The sequence below is a fragment of the Neovison vison genome, chromosome 12 (genome assembly GCF_020171115.1).
Source record: "Neovison vison isolate M4711 chromosome 12, ASM_NN_V1, whole genome shotgun sequence".
Classification (NCBI taxonomy): domain Eukaryota; kingdom Metazoa; phylum Chordata; class Mammalia; order Carnivora; family Mustelidae; genus Neogale; species Neogale vison.
This window is the reverse complement of record NC_058102.1, coordinates 15851748-15870945: the sequence shown is the minus strand read 5'-3', so window position 1 is coordinate 15870945 and position 19198 is coordinate 15851748. Positions and strand designations below refer to the sequence as shown.

The following is a 19198-nucleotide window of genomic DNA, read 5'->3' as shown; positions in this document are numbered from 1 at the left end:
TTTATTTAAAAATGAAATGGCATATTATAACCTGTTGATTTTTCAGATGACTTTCCACAAATGGCCACGTTGTTACTTTTAAAAATATCACTGACTCTCATATTTAACCAAATATTGTTTTGGGGGGGAAAAGACTTAGCAAAATATATCCAATTTCTGATACTCAGTAGGAATCCTTGTAAATGATTTAATTGATCTCATTCTTCCCCACCATCTTCCAGAAAATTAAAAAGCTAAAAAGTATCTTTCAGCCTTTAGGAAAACTTACATTTAAATTCTGATGTCCCTGCAGGAGCTCTAAAGTTGTTGTAGCCCCTTCTTATTTGGTCCATTCAAGCCACTACACGAGGCTTGTGAAGTCCAGAGTGAAATCCATGCCAGCAACGTTTGCCTTTCTAATGGTTCTGTAGTTGCTCGGGAGGGTCAACTTTAGAAAGAGCATTTAGGGGCGCCTGGGTGGCTCAGTGGGTTAAAGCCTCTGCCTTCGGCTCAGGTCATGATCCCAGGGTCCTGGGATCGAGCCCCACATCGGGCTCTCTGCTCCGCAGGGAGCCTTCTTCCTCCCCTCTCTCTCTCTGCCTGCCTCTCTGCCTACTTGTGACTTCTCTCTCTGTGTCAAATAAATAAAATCTTTAAAAAAAAAAAAAAAAAAAGAAAGAGCATTTATGTTGAATGACTCTAGTCAGGCAGCCAGGATAAGTTTTAACATTTCAAGTTTCTGAGTAGAATGTAGTATTTGCAGTTACAGAAACAATTTTAGCTCACATTCCTCAGAAAGCTAATTTTAATTTCTCATAACATTATTGTATGTTTAGCTATTTATACCCTAAAAAAATTAAGAGCTGTGCTTATCTATCAAATTATTAATTCATTCACCATGCATTCATCAAATACTCACTGTATGCCAGGTGCAGTGTGCTAGGTACAATGGCAGATACTTAGGAGAAGAAGTAGTTATTGCCTCTGCCTGGGAGAGATGTATGATCTTTAGGGGATGGAGACCCATAAGTACAGTGCAGGGAAATATGTGCTTTTCTTACAACTGTTGCCAAATGTAGTAGGGCAGTAGGAATGTGTATTTAAGTGTGTACCTGTTTTATGACATTGATATAAAGGGTGAAGCAAAGTGGCCACCTCTTCTATTGTGAGCTCTTCCTAGGAAGGTTCCTGTTTCAGCAGTCTGGTCTGGCTGACTTTAAATGGGACATCTAAACTGTGGTTGGCAGCAATTCCCATGTATGTCTGCTTGGGCCAATCTGTTCTATTCTGTGCAATGAAGCTTCAGCTGTTGAGGAAAGAACAACTTTGCCATCTCATCCCCAAAATCTAGAACAAGTCTAAAGATCTATAGAGTAGCTAGGTAAATTATGGCATCTCCTTAAGACAGAATTTTGTAAATTTATTGAAAGCTATAGCAAGAAAGCCTTTTTAAAATCTAGGAAAAACTCTTAGGACAGAATATTAAATGAAACAAGTATATAATATACCTACTGGTTATCCTCAACTATATTAAAACAATGCATTGAACCAGGGAAATATGTCAAAAGATTAAAAATGACATTATGGGCCATTTTTTTCTGTTCCCCCCCCCCTGCGTTTTCTGAGATGTTTACAATGGGCACATTTCTTTTATAATCAGGAAAAATAATGCTTATTTTTAAAAACAATTTCCTTCCTGTAGCTTAGCCAGTCAAGTGAAGCACATTGTCCACCAGGCCTTCTGGGACGTCCTGGAGTCAGAACTGAATGCTGAGCCTCCCGAGTATGAACATGCCATCAAACTGTTTGAAGAAATCAGAGAGGCAAGTTGATGTTGTCTGTATTGATTAATAATTTTTTTCCCCAAAGGCTATTTTTCTGTCCTCCAAAGAGTATTGGAGATTCTTTTCGGAAAACTGAGCAAGTTTAATCCCTGGAAGGGTCGTTTCCAAAATGCACTTCCTGGAGTTGGAGGGAGGCTAGGGAAATAGGACAGTGGAAGGAGTGCAGGGCAACGCTTCACACACACAGTGGTGGTCACAGTAGTTAAGAGCGCAGGCTGGAGAGCCAAACAACCTGGTTTAGTGACGGGCTAAACAAAGGCTTTCCCTCCAGGAGTTCTAGTGTCCTGAATACTTGCAGGGTAATTGTAAGATTTAGATGATATGACAGTTACGGTTTTAACTACCGTTCACAAAGCACTTGCTCTATGCCAAACACTAGATGATTCATTTGTTGTTACCATAATGCTGTGTTAATCTTTCTGAATAAAAGAAACCAAGTTCCCTTACTCACCTACGGTTACACAGCTTTGAGGGGTAGAGAGGGACTTGAGCTGAGGCACTCTGGCTTAGAATCCATACTCCTATGCCATGTGCTGTGTGTGTAAGCACGGTGTTCTCTGTGTGGTGAATACTTAGGATAGGTTGCTTGTATAATATATAATAAATATTTTATTTAATTATTTATTTATTTTTAAAGACTTTATTTATTTATTTGAGAGAGAGAGAGAGAGAATGAGAGAGGTCAGCGGGAGAAGCAGACTTTCTGCCGAGCAGGGAGCCTGATGTGGGGCCCAGGATCATGACCTGAGCCGAAGGCAGTTGCTTAACCAACTAAGCCACCCAGGTGCCCTTATATATTAAATATTTTATATGTAAAATATACTAATGGAGCTCATGGGGTATTTTCATTTGATCTTCTTTAAGGGGTTCTTGTGGAACCATGATTTGCAACTTGTTCTTTCTTTGCTTGGTTTAAATGTAAACGTTTTGAAGTTATTTCAGTAATATTTCATCCTTGCCAATTGGTTTTATTCTGATGGTTTCAGTAACTTCCACGGGCTGGCGGCTGGGGCGAGGGGCACTTTAATTCAGAAGCTAGAGCTTTCTGTTTAGAGTTGAGGCACTAGAGTGCTCCTCTGACCCATCATGCTTCTGTGGCATCCAGGGCATTAAAATGTGCACAAGGAGCTTAGTCATCTAGACACCGAAGTTAAAATGACAACCCTGTTCACATAACAATGCTGTTAACTTTCCTTTCCTATGTAGACTCTCCTCTCTTTTCTGACTCCTGGCGGCAACCGGCTTCGCAACCAGATCTGTGAAGTTTTGGACACAGACCTCATTAGGCAACAGGCTGAGCACAGGGCTGTTGACATCCAAGGCCTGGCCAACTATGTCATCAGTACGATGGGAAAGCTGTGTGCTCCCGTGCGAGATGATGACGTCAGAGAGCTGAAGGCTACCAGCAACATCGTGGAGGTGCTGAGGTCAGCACTTTTGCTGCTTGCATTTTCTTTTCTTTTCTTTTTTTCAAAGATTTTATTTATTTATTTGACAGACAGAGATCACAAGCAGGCAGAGAGGCAGGCAGAGAAAGAAGGAAGCAGGCCCCCCACCAAGCAGAGAACCTGATGCAGGGCTCAATCCCAGGACCCCGGGATCATGACCTGAACCAAAGGCAGAGGCCCCAACCCACTGAGCCACCCAGGCGTTCCTGCTGCTTGCATTTACTGAGAGTACCTTTGAGTTCATTCAAAAGGGAAGTGTGGGGGGCAGGTACCGAGGTGGTCCAGTCGGGTATGTGTCTGATTCTTGTTTTTGGCTCCAGTGGTGCTCTCAGGGTCATGAGATCAAGCCCTGAATTGGGTCCCATGCTCAGTGTGGAGTCTGCTTGAGATTCTCTCTCCCTCTGCCCCTCCTGATTGTTCTCTCTCTCAAATAAATATATATTTTAAAAACAAAACAGAGGGGTGCCTGGGTGGCTTGGTGGGTTAAAGCCTCTGCCTTCGGCTCAGGTCATGTTCCCAGGGTCCTGGGATCAAGCCCCACATCAGGCTTTCTGCTCCGCAGTGAGCCTGCTTCCTCGTCCTCTCTCTCTCTCTCTGCCTGCTTCTCTGCCTACTTGTGATCTCTAAAATAAATAAATAAATAAAAATAAAAACAAAACAGAAGGGAAATGTGGCAATTGAGTAACCCAATAATAACTGGTCTCCCAAAGGAATCCTTGATCTTAGAAGAAAACCAGATAAGCAGAGCTAAGTATTTTTGTGCCTTACTGCCCTGTCTTTTTTTTCCCCCCTCTATCCTTCACCCCAAATTTAGTAGGAATAGAAACCAAGTTCACTTTGTTCAGACTCCCTTAAAATTTCAGGGGTTTCTAATGAAAATTCCTTCTTGAATCTTCTTTGTCTCCTTAAGACTCATTGTTTATGCTTCTTAGTGTCTATTAGTTTATGGCCAGGTGTAGTAGATCAGCTGGAAGTATTGTATTTACTAAAGCAAATACTCTTTTTTTTTTTAAAGATTTTATTTTATTTATTTGAGAGAGAGAGACAGTGAGAGAGAGCACGAGCGAGGAGAAGGTCAGAGAGCGAAGCAGACTCCCCATGGAGCTGGGAGCCTGATGTGGGACTCGATCCCGGGACTCCAGGATCACGCCCTGAGCTGAAGGCAGTCGTCCAACCAACTGTGCCACCCAGGCGTCCCCTTGAGATCTATGAAGGATACATTGGAATGCACATGTAGTGCCTTCTATGAAAAGTGACCTTGCCAATGGCAGTTGGAATTTCAGAACTATTTGGGGATGTTTATTGTTTCCAGTCTGTAAAATGGATCACAGTTAATGAATTTCAGCTTAATTTCTTAATCAGCTCTCTAACTATTCTAACCCTAAAATTTTTAGACAAATATTCCATGTCCTGGACCTCATGAAAATAGACATGGTCAATTTTACAATTAGGAGTCTTAGACCACATCTTCAACGCCAGTTGGTGGATTATGAGAGAACCAAGTTCCAAGAAATTTTAGAAGAAACTCCAAGTAAGTACAATATAATGTGTATATATTGAAGTTAGATGGAAATATGATATTTATGTTTTTGATGTCTTAAGGAATATCACTAAAGAATTTTGGCTTTTCTGTTAAACATTTTTTTTAATTTATAAAATAGACATCACAAATTTATCACTGTCTGCCCATGTCCCAAGAACTGTGCCAAGCACTATTCATGTCTTCATGTATTAAAAAATATGTATTTATTGAGTACCTGCTGTATCCCAGACACTGCTTAGTTGCTGTGAATACTATAGTGAACAAAACAGTGCTGTGACCCCCCAAGGAGCTGACATTGTAGTAGGTATGGCAAGCAAACAAATAACATATATTGTCAGATGTGTTAAGTGCTATGAAGAAAAGTAGGAAAAAAGGGCAGAGAGCAATGGGGCAGGAGTGGTGGAGATGGTGTTTTTTAAGATAAGTTAGACTGGGAAAACCTCACTAAGAAGGAAAATTTGAGCAGAGTTAGGAAAGGAAAGAGGAAGGGACATGAGAACGTGAGCAAGGAATATCCCAGCCTGAGGGAGCTGCGTGGGCAAAGGCATGAAGCTTGCAAGTGAAGTTGGACAGACAAGGGCAGACAGTGTGGTTGGAGTAAAGTAGGCAAGGAGAGAGTGGGAAGAGAAGAGGCCAAGAGATAGGCAAAGGCAGGTCCTAGAGAGCCTTGCTAGGAAATGAGCATTGAGAGTTGAGTCCAAGTGTGATGGGAAATCATTGGAGAGTTTTGAGCAGGGAGAGCAACATGGGATTTTCATTTTTAAAGACGACTCTGGCTTCCGGGTAGAGAATAGATCATACCGGAGCAAGGAGGGAAGGGAAACAGGGACATCAAGGAGGTGGAATTGCAGTTGCTCCGGCAAGAACTAATGGTCCACGTAGCAACAGTGGAAGTAATATGAACAAGTCAGATTCTGGATGTATTTTGAAAGTTGAACAAAATGATTTGCTGAAAGTTAGATGAAGGTGAAAAGGGAGACGTTGAAGATGATGCTCAGGTTTTCACCTGAGCAGCAGGGTGAGTAGGGATGGCTGTTTGTGAGGCGGGGCAACTAGGGGAAAGCAGAGAGAGGTAGTCCGGAGGCAAGGTTCGGTTTTAGATATATGAACACGGAGATCTTATTTGGCATCAACATGGTCAGGTAGGCCTGTGGATATGAGAGACTAGAGTTCGGGGGAATGGTGAATGCTGGGAGTATACATTCAGGACTCACTAGTATATTTATTTATAAAGCCATGAAACTGAATAATCACTAACATGTATAAAATGTTTACCACATGCTAAGCTCTTTACCTATATTAGCTAATTTGATCTTCACAATAATTTTAGGAAATTGCTCTCCATTTTATGGATGAAGAAACTGAGGGATAGACAGGTTAGATCCCTTGCCTCCATGACACAACTTGTAAGCTATGGGGCTTAGACTTACCCAGGTGGGCTGGCTACACCGTTCATGCTCTTAGCCACAATATTGCACTAGATGAAATTACCTGGGGAGTGAGTGTCAATACTAAAGAGGCCTGATTTGGGATTCTAGAGCATCTAGAGCTTGAAAAGAGGAGTAGGATCCAGCATAGGTGACTGTGAATGAGTAGCCAGGGAGGTGAAGGAAGCCAGGAGCTGGTGATGTTCTGTAAGAAAGTGAACAAAGCATTTGGAGAATGAAGACATAATCAGCTGTGACAAGTGCGAAGTGGTCAAGGAAAATGGAGGCTAAGGCTTGACCACTGGGTATGACTGCATGAGGATTTTTCGTAACCCTGATGGGAGCAGATTCATGAACTAGTGGGCATTAAGCTGGACTGTAAGAGGTGTCAAGAAAGCCTGGGAGTAGAGAATGTGATACCTCAATGAAACATCACAGTGACTTAGTTAAGTAGGTACTATTATACCCTTGATTTCACAGGCAAGGGATTTGAGATGCCAGATGTTGCACAGCTGGCAAAGGTCTGGCTTACCAGATTCCCTCATTGCCACTAGCTTCTGGGCTCTTAACACTAGCTTCTGGATTTTAATTCACTATGCTATAAGGCTGTTAGATGATCCCCCATCCCTCGTGGACTGAGCTTTTCTGTCAAGCTAGTCAATATGGTAGCTTTATGTAAACAAAGGCAAACAGGTACCACTTTTAAAGGGGCCCCAAGAGTCTGGGGCATGTCCATGGAAGAGGGCCTGGGTGGTAGAGGGTCATAGGAGGAACAGACCATGAAGCTGAGCACATTCTGTTTGGTAACAAGGAAATACACATGGGCCATGAGCACTGCCTTCCTGTTGGTACTGATTCAGGGACTTTGGGTTAAGCCCTGTAGGGCAGACTTGGATCCATGGAGGGAAATCACAGGCAGAGTTTTGATCTTTTTAGCAGCTGGAGCTGTTTTAAGCTTGTAATGAGCCTCTTTATTACTACTAGTAGTCAGTGCCAGCTGTCATTTTGTTGAACACTTATTATATACCAAGTCCTTACTATGTGCCAAATGTTTTACCTTTGTTAGTCCATCAAAGCCTCACAAAGCCCTATGAATCTGGCACTGTTATCACTCACTGTTTATAAATGAAGAAATGGGGGCACCTGGGTGGCTCAGTCAGTTAAAGCATCTGCCTTTGGCTCAGGTAATGATCCCAGGGTTCTGGGATCGAGTCCCACATCGGGCTCCCTGCTCAATGGAGATTCTGCTTCTCCCTCTCTCTCTGCCACTCCTCCTGCTTATTGTCTCTCTCTCTCTCAAACAGATAAATAAGTAATCTTTAAAAAATATATAAATGAAGAAATTGAGGTTAAAGTACTTACTCTAGGTGACTGCTTAAAGCCTGGATGAATCAGACATGTCTCTGCCCCAAAGCATGTACATCAAACTGCTACACAACACTGCCTGTCTTAAATGAGATACTGACTTTCTTTGGGAGACCTACAGAGGGGGCGCTAGCACTGAGTGGCAGATAAGATTAGATGACTTCTAAGAATCCTTCCACAACAAAAATTCTGACTTTAGGGCTGTATTGTTTCTCCAAAGGAAGAGAGGGATTAATGGAAATAGAACCGTACATAGAACCTGAATCTGAAACCTGAACTACAGTAACTATGTTTGTAGCAGTGTTTTCCTTTCCAGCATTTTATTGACTGCTTTCATTTGTTCGCCTGTGTACATATGTCTACGTACGTGTGCCAATATCTCTATGTCTTGAGTCAAGATAGCTTGTCATCTGGAGGAAATTCCTTAATATTGGTTTAAGTTATAATTTTGTTCATCTTAAATTGTTTGTTTCTGTCCTTAAAACCCAGGCTTTGTGACCTGCAAATCACTTGTACTTTTCACATTGACTTGGATATTTTCAGAGATTTAAGAATAGAATAAATCCAGTTGTGGATATAGGTCATTATTGCCCAGCTCTAAATATGTTCCCAGAGAAATCAAGAGTCCAGGAAGCAGAGTGTATGTCAGCTGTTAATTATATCCTCAAGTCGCTCTGCCAAAAGTCGGTCACTGTGCCCTAATATCAAAATAAGAGCCTCACAGTAACATGCAGAAGGACAATAGGGTTGGATTTTTGTGTGTACATGATTTTTTATAAAATAATTATTGCAAAAAAATGCAGAGAAGCACTCTAGATTTCTGAATTGACTCCAGAAAGTATTTTGCCGGCAGAGAAATTTTATATAATTGTGTGATTTAAAGTATACCCCAGAAAGCCTCAGACAATGATTGGATACATGTACTGAACATCAACAGGATAACCACATCAGGTCCAGCAACTAAATTACCTGTGGAAAGAGTAACAGATTACCCCTCAGGGACCAGAGCACAAGTAATTTCTAAGATACTCAGAAAGAGAAGGTTTTTATTTATTTAGGTAATATCTTGTGTCTGATAGACACCATGTTCTCATAGAACTTCATTTCATGTGATTCTTTCAGAAATCTTGTGGGACATAAATACTTTCCAAAAACATCAAACTGCATATTCATTTTCTTTGCCTGGCGCTCAGGACATTTAAGAACTACTAATGGAACATTGTGAAGATGAGCAGACTGATGCTTTGCAATGGCCTGTCCAAACACCAGAGAGTCACACAGCTAGTAAGTAGTAGAGCTAGGACTAGAAGCCAGTCTCCTACATCCAAGTCGAGACTGAACCAAGCTGCTGCTTTGGCTGCTTCCTTTGGATTTTTCACTTTTGTGTTATGTCAGCTGGGTTATAGTTCAAGCAGCAGAAACCAGCTCTGGGTGATTTAGCAAAAAAGGAAATGAGTGGAAGCACGGGGGCAGTTCGCCGAAAAAGCCAAAATACCTGAGCCTGAGCAAGGCCAGAAAACCAGGAGAGCATCAGGAATCTGGGAAGGGAAAATAAGGAAAAGTTCCTAGCTCCATCATCAGAACAGTTAATGTGTATTTTAAAATGGCCCATCCTTGAATACTGTAGTCACCATTCAGATCTCAGGAAAGTTTGATGGGCATATGACTCAGCTAGGCTGACCCATGGTCATGGGGTTTGCCTGGTCAGGGACCTCTTAATTGATATTTACAAAAGAAACCATGGAGGGAGGGAAAACAGTATCTCAAAGAAAGCAGTACCAAGGGCTGCTTGGCTGGTTCCGTCATGTGAATCTTGATCTCGGTGTTGTGAGTTCAGGCCTCAAGTTGGGCAGGAGCCTTGGAAAGAAAATGAAGGAAGGAAGGAAGGAAAAAGAAGGGAGATGAGGTATTGCTAGGCATAATAGAGCAGGTGTCATGGATAAAGGGAGCTATATTCTTCTAACTGGAAATTGAAGAATTTAGTCTGAATATTTTTCCAGAAGATTGAAAATGGGAGCCATCTAAAGCTTTGCACAACATCAGGGTCTTCCAGTCCCATAATTCTGCAGTGATCTCTTAGATTATAGGAATACTGTCTGCTCAGAATTATACAGGCCATCCCCCAGATCCAGGATGTGGATTGTTGCCCTTTTAGAGGTTATTCAGAGCTCATACTTAAGAACCAGATTTCATGCTTAGGTACCATACTAGAAATCAGCAGAGATGGGAATTGGATTCCTTGAAGAATCCATATGGGGATACCTTTAATTCATTCATCTTGGAAGGCTCAACTACTAAACTCATTCACACTAAACTGGCAGATTTTACAGGACATCCCCCTGTCTGCTATTTGTAGCACTAAATAGCACAGTCGGTGGCTTTTACATGATATAAATCTTCACACGTGTGTGTGTGTGTTTAGTGTTGATGAAGCTTTATGCAATTCAACCTGCACTTACTAGATTTAGATTCAGTGACTCAGTTGGCCAACCTGTAACCTATGTCCCTTTTTTAAACTTCACTGAAATACGCTATCTGCGCAATACAGTGTGCCCACTTGAAGTATATGGTTTCATGAGTTTTGACAAAAGAATATGCTCCTGTAACTATTACTACAAATAAGATATAAAACATTTCTGTCACGCCAAAAAGAACCTTCTTGCCCTTTGCAATAAACTCCCCCATTGAGGTAAAAACTGATATAATTTTCATCATTGTAGATTAACTTTGCCTCTGTTAGAACTTCAGATTAAATGGAATCATGCTGTGTGTCCTTTTTTTTTTTTTTAAGATTTTATTTATTTATTTGAGAGAGAGAAAGTGAGAGAAGAGAGGGGAGAAGGTCAGAGGGACAAGCAGACTCCCCATGGAGCTGGGTACCCAATGTGGGACTCGATCCCGGGACTCCAGGATCATGACCTGAGCCAAAGGCAGTTGCTTCACCAACTGAGCCACCCAGGCAGCCCTGTGTGTCACTTTTTTGTCCAACCTCTTTTACTCAACATAAGGTTTTTGAGATTCATCCGTGTTGTGTATTTATCAATAGTTTGTATTACTGAGAAGCATCCTGTTATATGATTGTTCCATACTTTGTCTGTTTACCTATTGATGGACATTGGCATTGTTTCCAGTTCTAGGCCACTATGGATAAAGCTGCTGCGAACACATATGTATCAGTATTTGTGTGTGCACATGTTTTCTTTTCTCTTGGGTTAACACCTAGGAGTAGAATGGCTGGGTCATTATGTTAAGTATATGGTTAACTTTATAAGAAGCTGGCAGTTATTTTCCAAAGTGGTTGTGCTATTTTATACTCGCCATCAGTATATGAGAGTTCCAACTGCTTTACGTTTTCACCAACGCAAGGTATTATTGGTCTTTTAAATTTTACCTTTTATAGAGGGTGTGAAAGTAGTATTTCACTGTGGTTTTTATATACGTTTACTTGATGATGAATGATGTTGGGCATCTTTTCATATGTAAAATAGCCATTTATCTTCTAATGTGAAGTGTCCAGTCAAATCTTTTGCCTGTTTTTAAACTGGGCTGTCTTTTTATTGAATTGAAGCACTTTCAATATATTCTGGAAATAAATCCTTTGTCAGTTTTATATGAAATTTCCCCCCATCTGTGGCTTGCCTTTTTCATTTTCTTAACACTACCCTTTGAAGAAGAGAAATTTTTAATTTTGGTGAAGACCAAATCATAAATTTTTTCTTTTATTTGTGCATTTAGTAGTGTGTCTACAAAATCTTTGAAGAATTTTTTTTTTTTTCTAAAATTTATTTAGAGAGTTTGGTGGGGGAGGGACAGAACGAGAGAAGGGAGAATCTTTTTTTTTTTTTCTTTAAAGATTTTATTTATTTATTTGACAGAGAGAAATCACAAGTAGATGGAGAGGCAGGCAGAGAGAGAGAGAGAGGGAAGCAGACTCCCTGCTGAGCAGAGAGCCTGATGCGGGACTCGATCCCAGGACCCTGAGATCATGACCTGAGCCGAAGGCAGCGGCTTAACCCACTGAGCCACCCAGGCGCCCCATGAAGAATTTTTTGAACGTTTTCTTCTAGACGTTTTTATAGTTTTAGGCTTAGGAAACATTTCAAGGTAATACATTTCAAGGTTCACATTTTTCCATATGTGTATCCAGTTCTAGCACCATTTGTTCAAAAATATTACCTTTTCTCTATTGAACTGTTTTGGCATCTTTTTGAAAATCAATCGATGATACATTTGTGAATCTATTTCTGACCTCTTTATTATTTTCTTTGTAATTGAAATATAATTTATATTCCACAACATTAATTTTTAAAAGTTTATAATTCAGTGGTTTTTAGTATATTCATAAGGTTATATAACCATCATCAGTATTTAATTCCAGAATATTTTCATCACCTTAAAAAGAAACCCCATACCCACTACAAGTATCTCCCTAGTCTTCCCTTCCTTTAGCTTTTGATAACCCCCGGTCTACTTTCTGTTTTTATGGATTTTCCAATTATGGACATTTCATATAAATCAAATTGTGCAGTGTGTGGCTTTTTGTGTCTCTTCTTCCAATTAGTATAATATGTTCAAGATTTACCCATGTTGTAGCTTATACTACTACTTCATTTTTGAAATTGGATTCTATTCTATCCTATGATCTGTATGTCTTCCCTTCACTAAATACCACACAGTCCCGAATATTGAGGCTAAGTCTTGAAATCAGGTAGTGTTTGTCTTCCATTTTTGTTCTTCTTTTTCAAAATTGTTTTGTCTTTGTTAGGTCCTTTGAATTTCCACATCCATTTTTAATTAGTTTATCAGTTTCTGCAGAAGAGCCAGCTGGGTTGATGATTGGAATTATGTGGATTTGACATCTTCACATTAATAAGTCTACTAATTTGTGAACTGGATATCTCAAGTCTAATTTATTTCAGCAGTATATTTTAGTTTTGGTGTACCAGCCTTGTACTTTTTTTTTTCCTCTAAGATTTATTTATTTGAGGTGGGGTGGGCCAAAGGAGAGGGAGAGAGAAACTTAAGCAGACTCTATCTATGCTGAATGGGGAGCCTGATGTGAAGCTTGATCTCACAACCCTGAGACCATGACCTGAGCCAAAACTAAGAGTCCGATGCTCAACCAACTGTGTCACTAGGTACCCCTCCAGTTTTATTCTGATTTTGTTCAATTTAATCTCATTTATTTTATGTTCTTTGATGCTGTTATAAGTGGTATTTTGTAAAATTTTTATTTTCTAGTGTATAGAAGTATCAATTTTTGAGTATTGATTTTATATCCTGAGAACTTGCTAAGATATTAACTTATTAATGCTAGTAGGTTTTTGGAATATTCCTTCAGTTTTTCTGTGTATACAATCATTTTGCCTGCAAATAAACAGTTTTACTTCTTCTTTTTAAATCTATATGCCTTTTATTTCTTTTTCTTGCTTTATTGCACTAACTGGGACATCCAATCAAATGTTCAATAACAGTCATGAGAGAAGGCATCCTTGCCTTCCTAGGGGAGGAATATTCATAATTCGACCATTAAGTATGGTGTTAGCTGCAACTTCTCATAGATGTCCTTTTCTGTGTTGCAGAAGATCTGTTTCTGGTTTGCCCAGAGTTTTTATCTAAATAGATCACATGTTAAATTTGGTCACATGCTTTTTCTATATCTAATGATGGGATGGGATCTTTTTTCTCCTTTATTATGCTAATGTGCTAAATTACTGTGATGGATGTTTTTCTAATTAAAGCAACCTTGCAATCCTGAAATGTTTATCCCACTCCTCCTTGGTCATAGTGTATTATTTTATCTTGCTAATACTTTACCTTGCTAATGCTTCCTTAAGGATTTTTGCATCTGTATTTTTGGAAAGAGATCATTTTGTAATTTTCTTATAATGTGCTTGTCTGGGTTTGGTATCAGGGCAAAGCTGGCCTCATAAAAATGAGTGAGAAGTCTTCCCTTCTCTGCTTTGTGAAAGAGTTTACAAAAAACACTTTGTCTTGATTTGCGTGTACTGTGTACATTAGTAAATGTTTTACAGTGGGGAGGGAAAGATAGCAGTGGGCCTGTGGGACCAATCCGTCTGTCAGTCTGAAGACGACTATTTGAGCAATTCTTTAAGTTGATGTTTACTTCCAGAGATGGTGAGTTAAATTGGAAACCTACCAGGTCACTCATGCCAGACACAGAGAGCAGAAGCTTTTATTTACTTATTTATTGCCATTATTTATTTATTTGAAAAAGAGAGAGAGAGAGCATGTGAGAGAGCATAAGCAGGGGAGAGGGAGAAGGACTCTTCGCTGACCAGGGAGCCCAATGCAGGACTCAATCCCAGGACCCTATGATAATGACCTGAGCCTAAGGCAGATGCTAAACTGACTGAGTCACCCAGGTGCCCCCAGGAGAGCAGAGGCTTTTAGAGCACCCAATATGTGACAAGTACCACTAGAAAGATAATCTGAGTATTTTCCAAAGCAAATGTGGCTGCCAAAACAAAGCCACATTTCACATACCTATCATGTGATGCTATGAATTAAGACAAAGGAAAGAGAAATAAAAAATAAAGATCATAGATTGGACTCTCCCAGTGAATGAGATGAAATTGAGATGAACGTACATAAGATATTTAATAATATTTTTTTTTTTTTAAATAGAGAAGCTGTTTTTTAGTTAAGCTGTGCAAGAGAAATGACAGCCAGATCAAAAATTCAAAGGTGGGTTCTTTGAGAAGGGAGAGCAGGGATGGGTCAGTACAATCAAGAAAGGCTTCCCACAGGAAGAGAGACTTAAGCTAGGCCAGTAAAGACTGGCAGGATTTAGATTTAGAGAACCAAAGGTAGTTTGGGGGGGGTGGTGAGGCCAAGCCTCCCTAGCAGGAAACCAGAAGCGTATATTGGTGGAGAATAAATTCAAGTGCAATTCTCCTGGGCCTTCACAGTTCTTAGGAAATTCTTAGGTAAATGCACCTGTGAAGCCATTGCCTGTTCTTGTGTTTCTCCCTCCCAGTAGACTAAGAGCTTCTTGAGTGCACAAAACAGGTTTACTCATCTACGAATCCCTAGCACTTGGTATAGCACCTAGGGTACATTAAGTGCTCCGTTGTCATTGAATAAATGAGTGAATGAAGAGACTTACTGCCTACGTGAAAAACTGACAGTACTTGTATCTCATGGGATTGACCTTGGTTTTGGAGCCACATAGAGCCATCAGTGTACTAGCTGGTGGGAGTAACATCTCAGCAGGTAGATTCCTTAGAGGAAAGCTGGTGTTTCATTCTGAGCTTGTGCTCTTTCTGCTTTACCAGCCATACTCAATTCTGGCTTCATGCTAGGATCACCTGGGGTATTTAAACACAGTTGCCTGAGCCCCATCTCAGACTGATTAAATTGGAATCTCCAGGAGCTGTGCCCAAGATCTTTCTTTTCTTTTTAAAGCTCTCCAGGTGATTGTAAAATCAGCCAGGATTGAGAACCACTATGATACACTGTTGCTTTGTTTGAGATAACTAAATGGGCTTTTAGATGTGTCAGCTGTAAATGATTAAGCTTGCAGCGTAAATGCTTATTAACGCTACATTGTAATTATATCCACCAAGATTTCCTCTCTCTCTCTCTCTCTCTCTCTCTCTCTCTCTGTTGGGTGTCCCTTAATCAAAAGACCTCAAGTCTTTTACATCTCTATGAACAGAACTAGAAAAACCAAGAACATTTGCCAACTGAGGGGAAGCAAAGTTGTGAAATTCTCGGGTGGTGTTGCTGTTGTGTGGCAAACATTGCTGCTCACAGATTACCCTGGTTCGAGTACTGGGTCTCAGGAAGAATTTCAGGGTCCCTATTCTTTATTTCATTCTCTGGTGCTTTCTAAAAAGATCTGCATCTGTGTTCATTCTGTGTGGCTTGTTTTGTGGGTTTTTTTTTAAGCAATTTCCACCTTATAAATTCTATCAAATACACAGTTTTATAAGAAATGTGTAAAAAACAAAACTGTTTCTAGGGGGAAACCTTAAAACTGGATCAAAAGTAAAATAAATTGTGCACATTAGCATGAATGTGCATTTTTGGGAAAGGCATAATTCTAATCAGATGCTCAGGGGGACCCAGGACCCAAAAATGTTTAATAATCAATGCTTTTAGTCTGAATACCTTCTCTGCCAAAATTCAAGGTCGTGTGTGAGCTGGCTCCTGCCTACCTACCTGATGCCATCTGCTATCACTCTCCCTTGTTCTCTATGGACCGACAATACAGACATGCTTGTAGCATCCAGAATGTGCCATATTCTGTCACTGTTCTGGGTTTTTGTATGGGCTGTTCACCTATGACAGTCCTGTCCTCTGTTTGTTTTATATCTTTAGGTGTCACTTACAGAGCTTTTCCTATTAGACTCTGTCTTGGACAGTGTTTGCTCCCTCCACTCCCACTGTACCTTCTTGCATTTATTCTATTTTGCATAATTGTTGGTTTACAGCTCAGGCTCCCCATTTGGACTATAAGCTCCTTTAGGGGTGTGCCTGTCTTCGCATTCATGCCCAGCCCCTCACTTAACCTCTGTTGTCATGTAGAATGCACAAAAGGGATCTAAGAGCTGTAGGACAAACATATGGCCTTTTTATTTTCAGGTGCTCTTGATCAAACTACAGAATGGTTAAAAGAATCTGTAAATGAAGAACTACTTTCTCTTTCTGAGACTGCTTTAACTCCTGGGGCCGAAAACAGCTCTAAGCCAAGCCTGAGTCCTACACTGGTGCTAAATAACAGTTATTTAAAACTGTTACATTGGGATTATCAGAAAAAAGAATTACCAGAGGTGAGTGTTATTTTTTTTTTCCTTCCCTCAAGTTCTCCAATATTTTAATTCACAAGTTCTATCTGTGCATCAGCTGGTCTGTCTAGTGTTGCCTGTGGTTTAATGACTTTCCTGAAATCAGACAGAAATGGGAGTTTGGATGTAACATTGCTTGTTTTATATTTTCATGGTATTGAGCTTCCCTTTCTATTTTTACATTTAAAATAAACATGCTAGACACTCATCACAGATGGAGCACGTCTTCAGGAACTGACAGAAAAGCTGAATCAATTGAAAATTATTGCCTGCCTGTCCCTAATTACCAACAACATGGTGGGTGCTCTTACAGAAGGCCTCCCTGAGCTTGCAAACAGGTTAAAAAGGATTTCAGCTGTTCTACTTGAAGGCATGAACAAAGAGTAAGTTCCAAGTGTTTTTATCTGCTCATCCTCGTGTTAAGTCTCGGCGTGTGTTTCAGAGATCATGAATAATCCTGGATGTCTGGGTGTGGTATTCAGGACTACTTTAGAGAAGTTTATCTTACACCTTCTTTTTCTAGAATTTCTTTTAATATCTCTGAAGGTTTAGATGTCCTTTCATAAGAAGGGAGAGATCTTTTCCATGCCAAGTGCCAGGGTGAGTGTCCTATTTCCACTTAGGATGGGCATGTGTAAGAGCTCTTCTTTGACAGTTTCTTTGACGTATTTCTTTGACAGTGCTGTGGAACAAGCAAACAAAACCCAGAATTCCATGCCAAGGGTTTAGAAGGCCCTCTCAGGGAGGCTTCCTACTCAGTTGTTCTGACTCCATCATTTTTCTGCAATGAAATGTTTACCAACTTGTCTGATCCAGCCCGCTATGAACTCTTTGGTAGAAGTAGTGACATCCTGTCCTTCAGAGATATTGCACAAGTCCAGTGAAGGTCTTGTTTTTTGCTAAATTCATTTCCCAGGATCAGACCTTGGATCTCATTTGGATCATCCTATTGTGAATCCTGTCCAAGTCAGAAAATTCCTAATCTTAGTCAATGACCAGATGTTTTCATTGGTCTTACATGGGTCAGCTTCTCTTGCTGGTTCCCCTTTAAGGTGTTTTTAAGCCTTACTTTGTTCATTCTTGTCTTTGAAGGGAGATGCCTCTATCCCTCCATCCTCCTCCCCATTACCCAGAAAGCACATAAGATTACTTGATAAAATCCTAGAATATTAAGAGCCAAAAGGAGCCTGGGTGATTACAGCATCCAAAGTTTTCAGAGAAAGAATAGGATTTACCTTGGGTTGCACAGCGAGAAAAAAGAGAAATCAAGGGCTGAGGTCTGGTCCAACTGTGTCAAGGCCCTCCCCTTCCTACTATGTTTGTGCTAGTCATCCAGGCTCATTTACTTCACATTCCAGGACACAAGACCTATAACGAAAAGAAACCTTCTCTAGGTTTGCAGCTGGTCTTACTTTAGCATTTCCCCACACAGGGTAACTATTACTTTCTAGAAATTTTTTTATTAAGCCTTTAGAGAACCCACAGAGCTGTTTTAAGTATTCATATAAAGCATATAGCAAAGTGGTTACTGAGAAGTCAAGCTTCAGGTCTGACAGACCACAGTTTAAGTCCCAGGTGTGCTATTGCCTGGTTAGGTACCCTTGGACAAGTTCCCTAATCACTCTGAGCCTCATTTTCTCAATTGAAAAAAGGGATAATTGTGCCTACTTACCAATGTGGGAACTTAAGATGATCCATTGTGAAGCACTTAGTACAGGTGTTTGGCCCATGATGCTTGATAAATGTTCACCTTTAATAACTAGTTAGTTGTTAAATCGTCGTCTTTATAGAAGTTCTGCCTCTTCAATTGCCTTATTGTTTTAATTCCTCATGCCTGCCCACCCCTGTTCTCTTATCCTTTAATTCCCATTTTGCACAAAGTTATATTAAAGACCATTTCTGGACAGTGAGAGGCTGTTTGCAATCATCGTTCCCCAATAGTGTGGACCCAACACATGCCCTTTCTAATTGCCTCTTTTTTCTTACCTCTTAAATAACCCATTGCCAGTTACTTTTTATGGTTTTCTGGGATTTTTGATTGGGGACTTGAAAGTAACAATAGGAAGGAGATTATCTTTGATCATGATAGGTCAAGAATTTTAGGTAATTTGTCATTATGGTATTAACCTCTAAATAGGTTCATTTCTTGTGGGTTTTTTTTTTAAGATTTATTTGTTTATTTTAGGGGGAGAGAGAGAGAGAGAGAGAGAGATCATAAGTGGGGGGAGGGGCAGAGTGAGAAGGGAAAGAGAGGACCTCAAGCGGACTCCCAATACAAGCCCAATACAGGGCTTGATCCCAGGACCTTGGGATATGACCTGAGCCGAAATCAAGAGTTGGCCACTTAACTGACTGAGCCACCCAGGCGCCCCCTTCATTTCTTGGTTTTGATTGGTTTTATAGATTCACTGTTTGGGCATGGGTAAAGGAATTGATTCTTCATTCTGTAAATAAAGATTTAACAACAACAACAAAAAATCTCTGAATGAATCTGCTCAGACCAAAGGGTTTGTTTTAAGAAGTAAATAGGTATTTTCTTTTCCTTTCTGATGGTCCTGCAGGAAATTGGGGTTGCAGACTTATTTTCAGGGACCACCTTTTCTGACTCTGCTTTTCTAACTAAACAGCACCTACAGAATTGAATGGTTTTAAGCATTTAAAAATCTGCTACACATAAGGGGTGGTACCTGGGAGAAGTTACTATATTATTCTAAGTTCATGCTAATAGAGGTACTTACTGTCTGTGTAAATGAAAAGTTACAGACATTTGAACTAAGTT

The 19198-nt window shown here is 40.2% G+C and overlaps 1 protein-coding gene across 3 annotated transcripts in view; it reads left to right on the top strand.

Annotated features, from left to right (window-relative positions):
• The window catches only part of TCP11L2 (t-complex 11 like 2), a 38370-nt gene that overhangs the window by 13239 nt on the left and 5933 nt on the right, over positions 1 to 19198 (top strand). For all 3 annotated transcript variants that reach the window (XM_044227160.1, XM_044227159.1, XM_044227161.1), the window contains exons 4-8: positions 1682 to 1802; positions 3030 to 3250; positions 4666 to 4802; positions 16217 to 16404; positions 16621 to 16802. In XM_044227160.1, coding sequence (XP_044083095.1) covers positions 1682 to 1802; positions 3030 to 3250; positions 4666 to 4802; positions 16217 to 16404; positions 16621 to 16802 — 849 coding nt within the window. The remainder of the gene's footprint in view (positions 1 to 1681; positions 1803 to 3029; positions 3251 to 4665; positions 4803 to 16216; positions 16405 to 16620; positions 16803 to 19198) is intronic.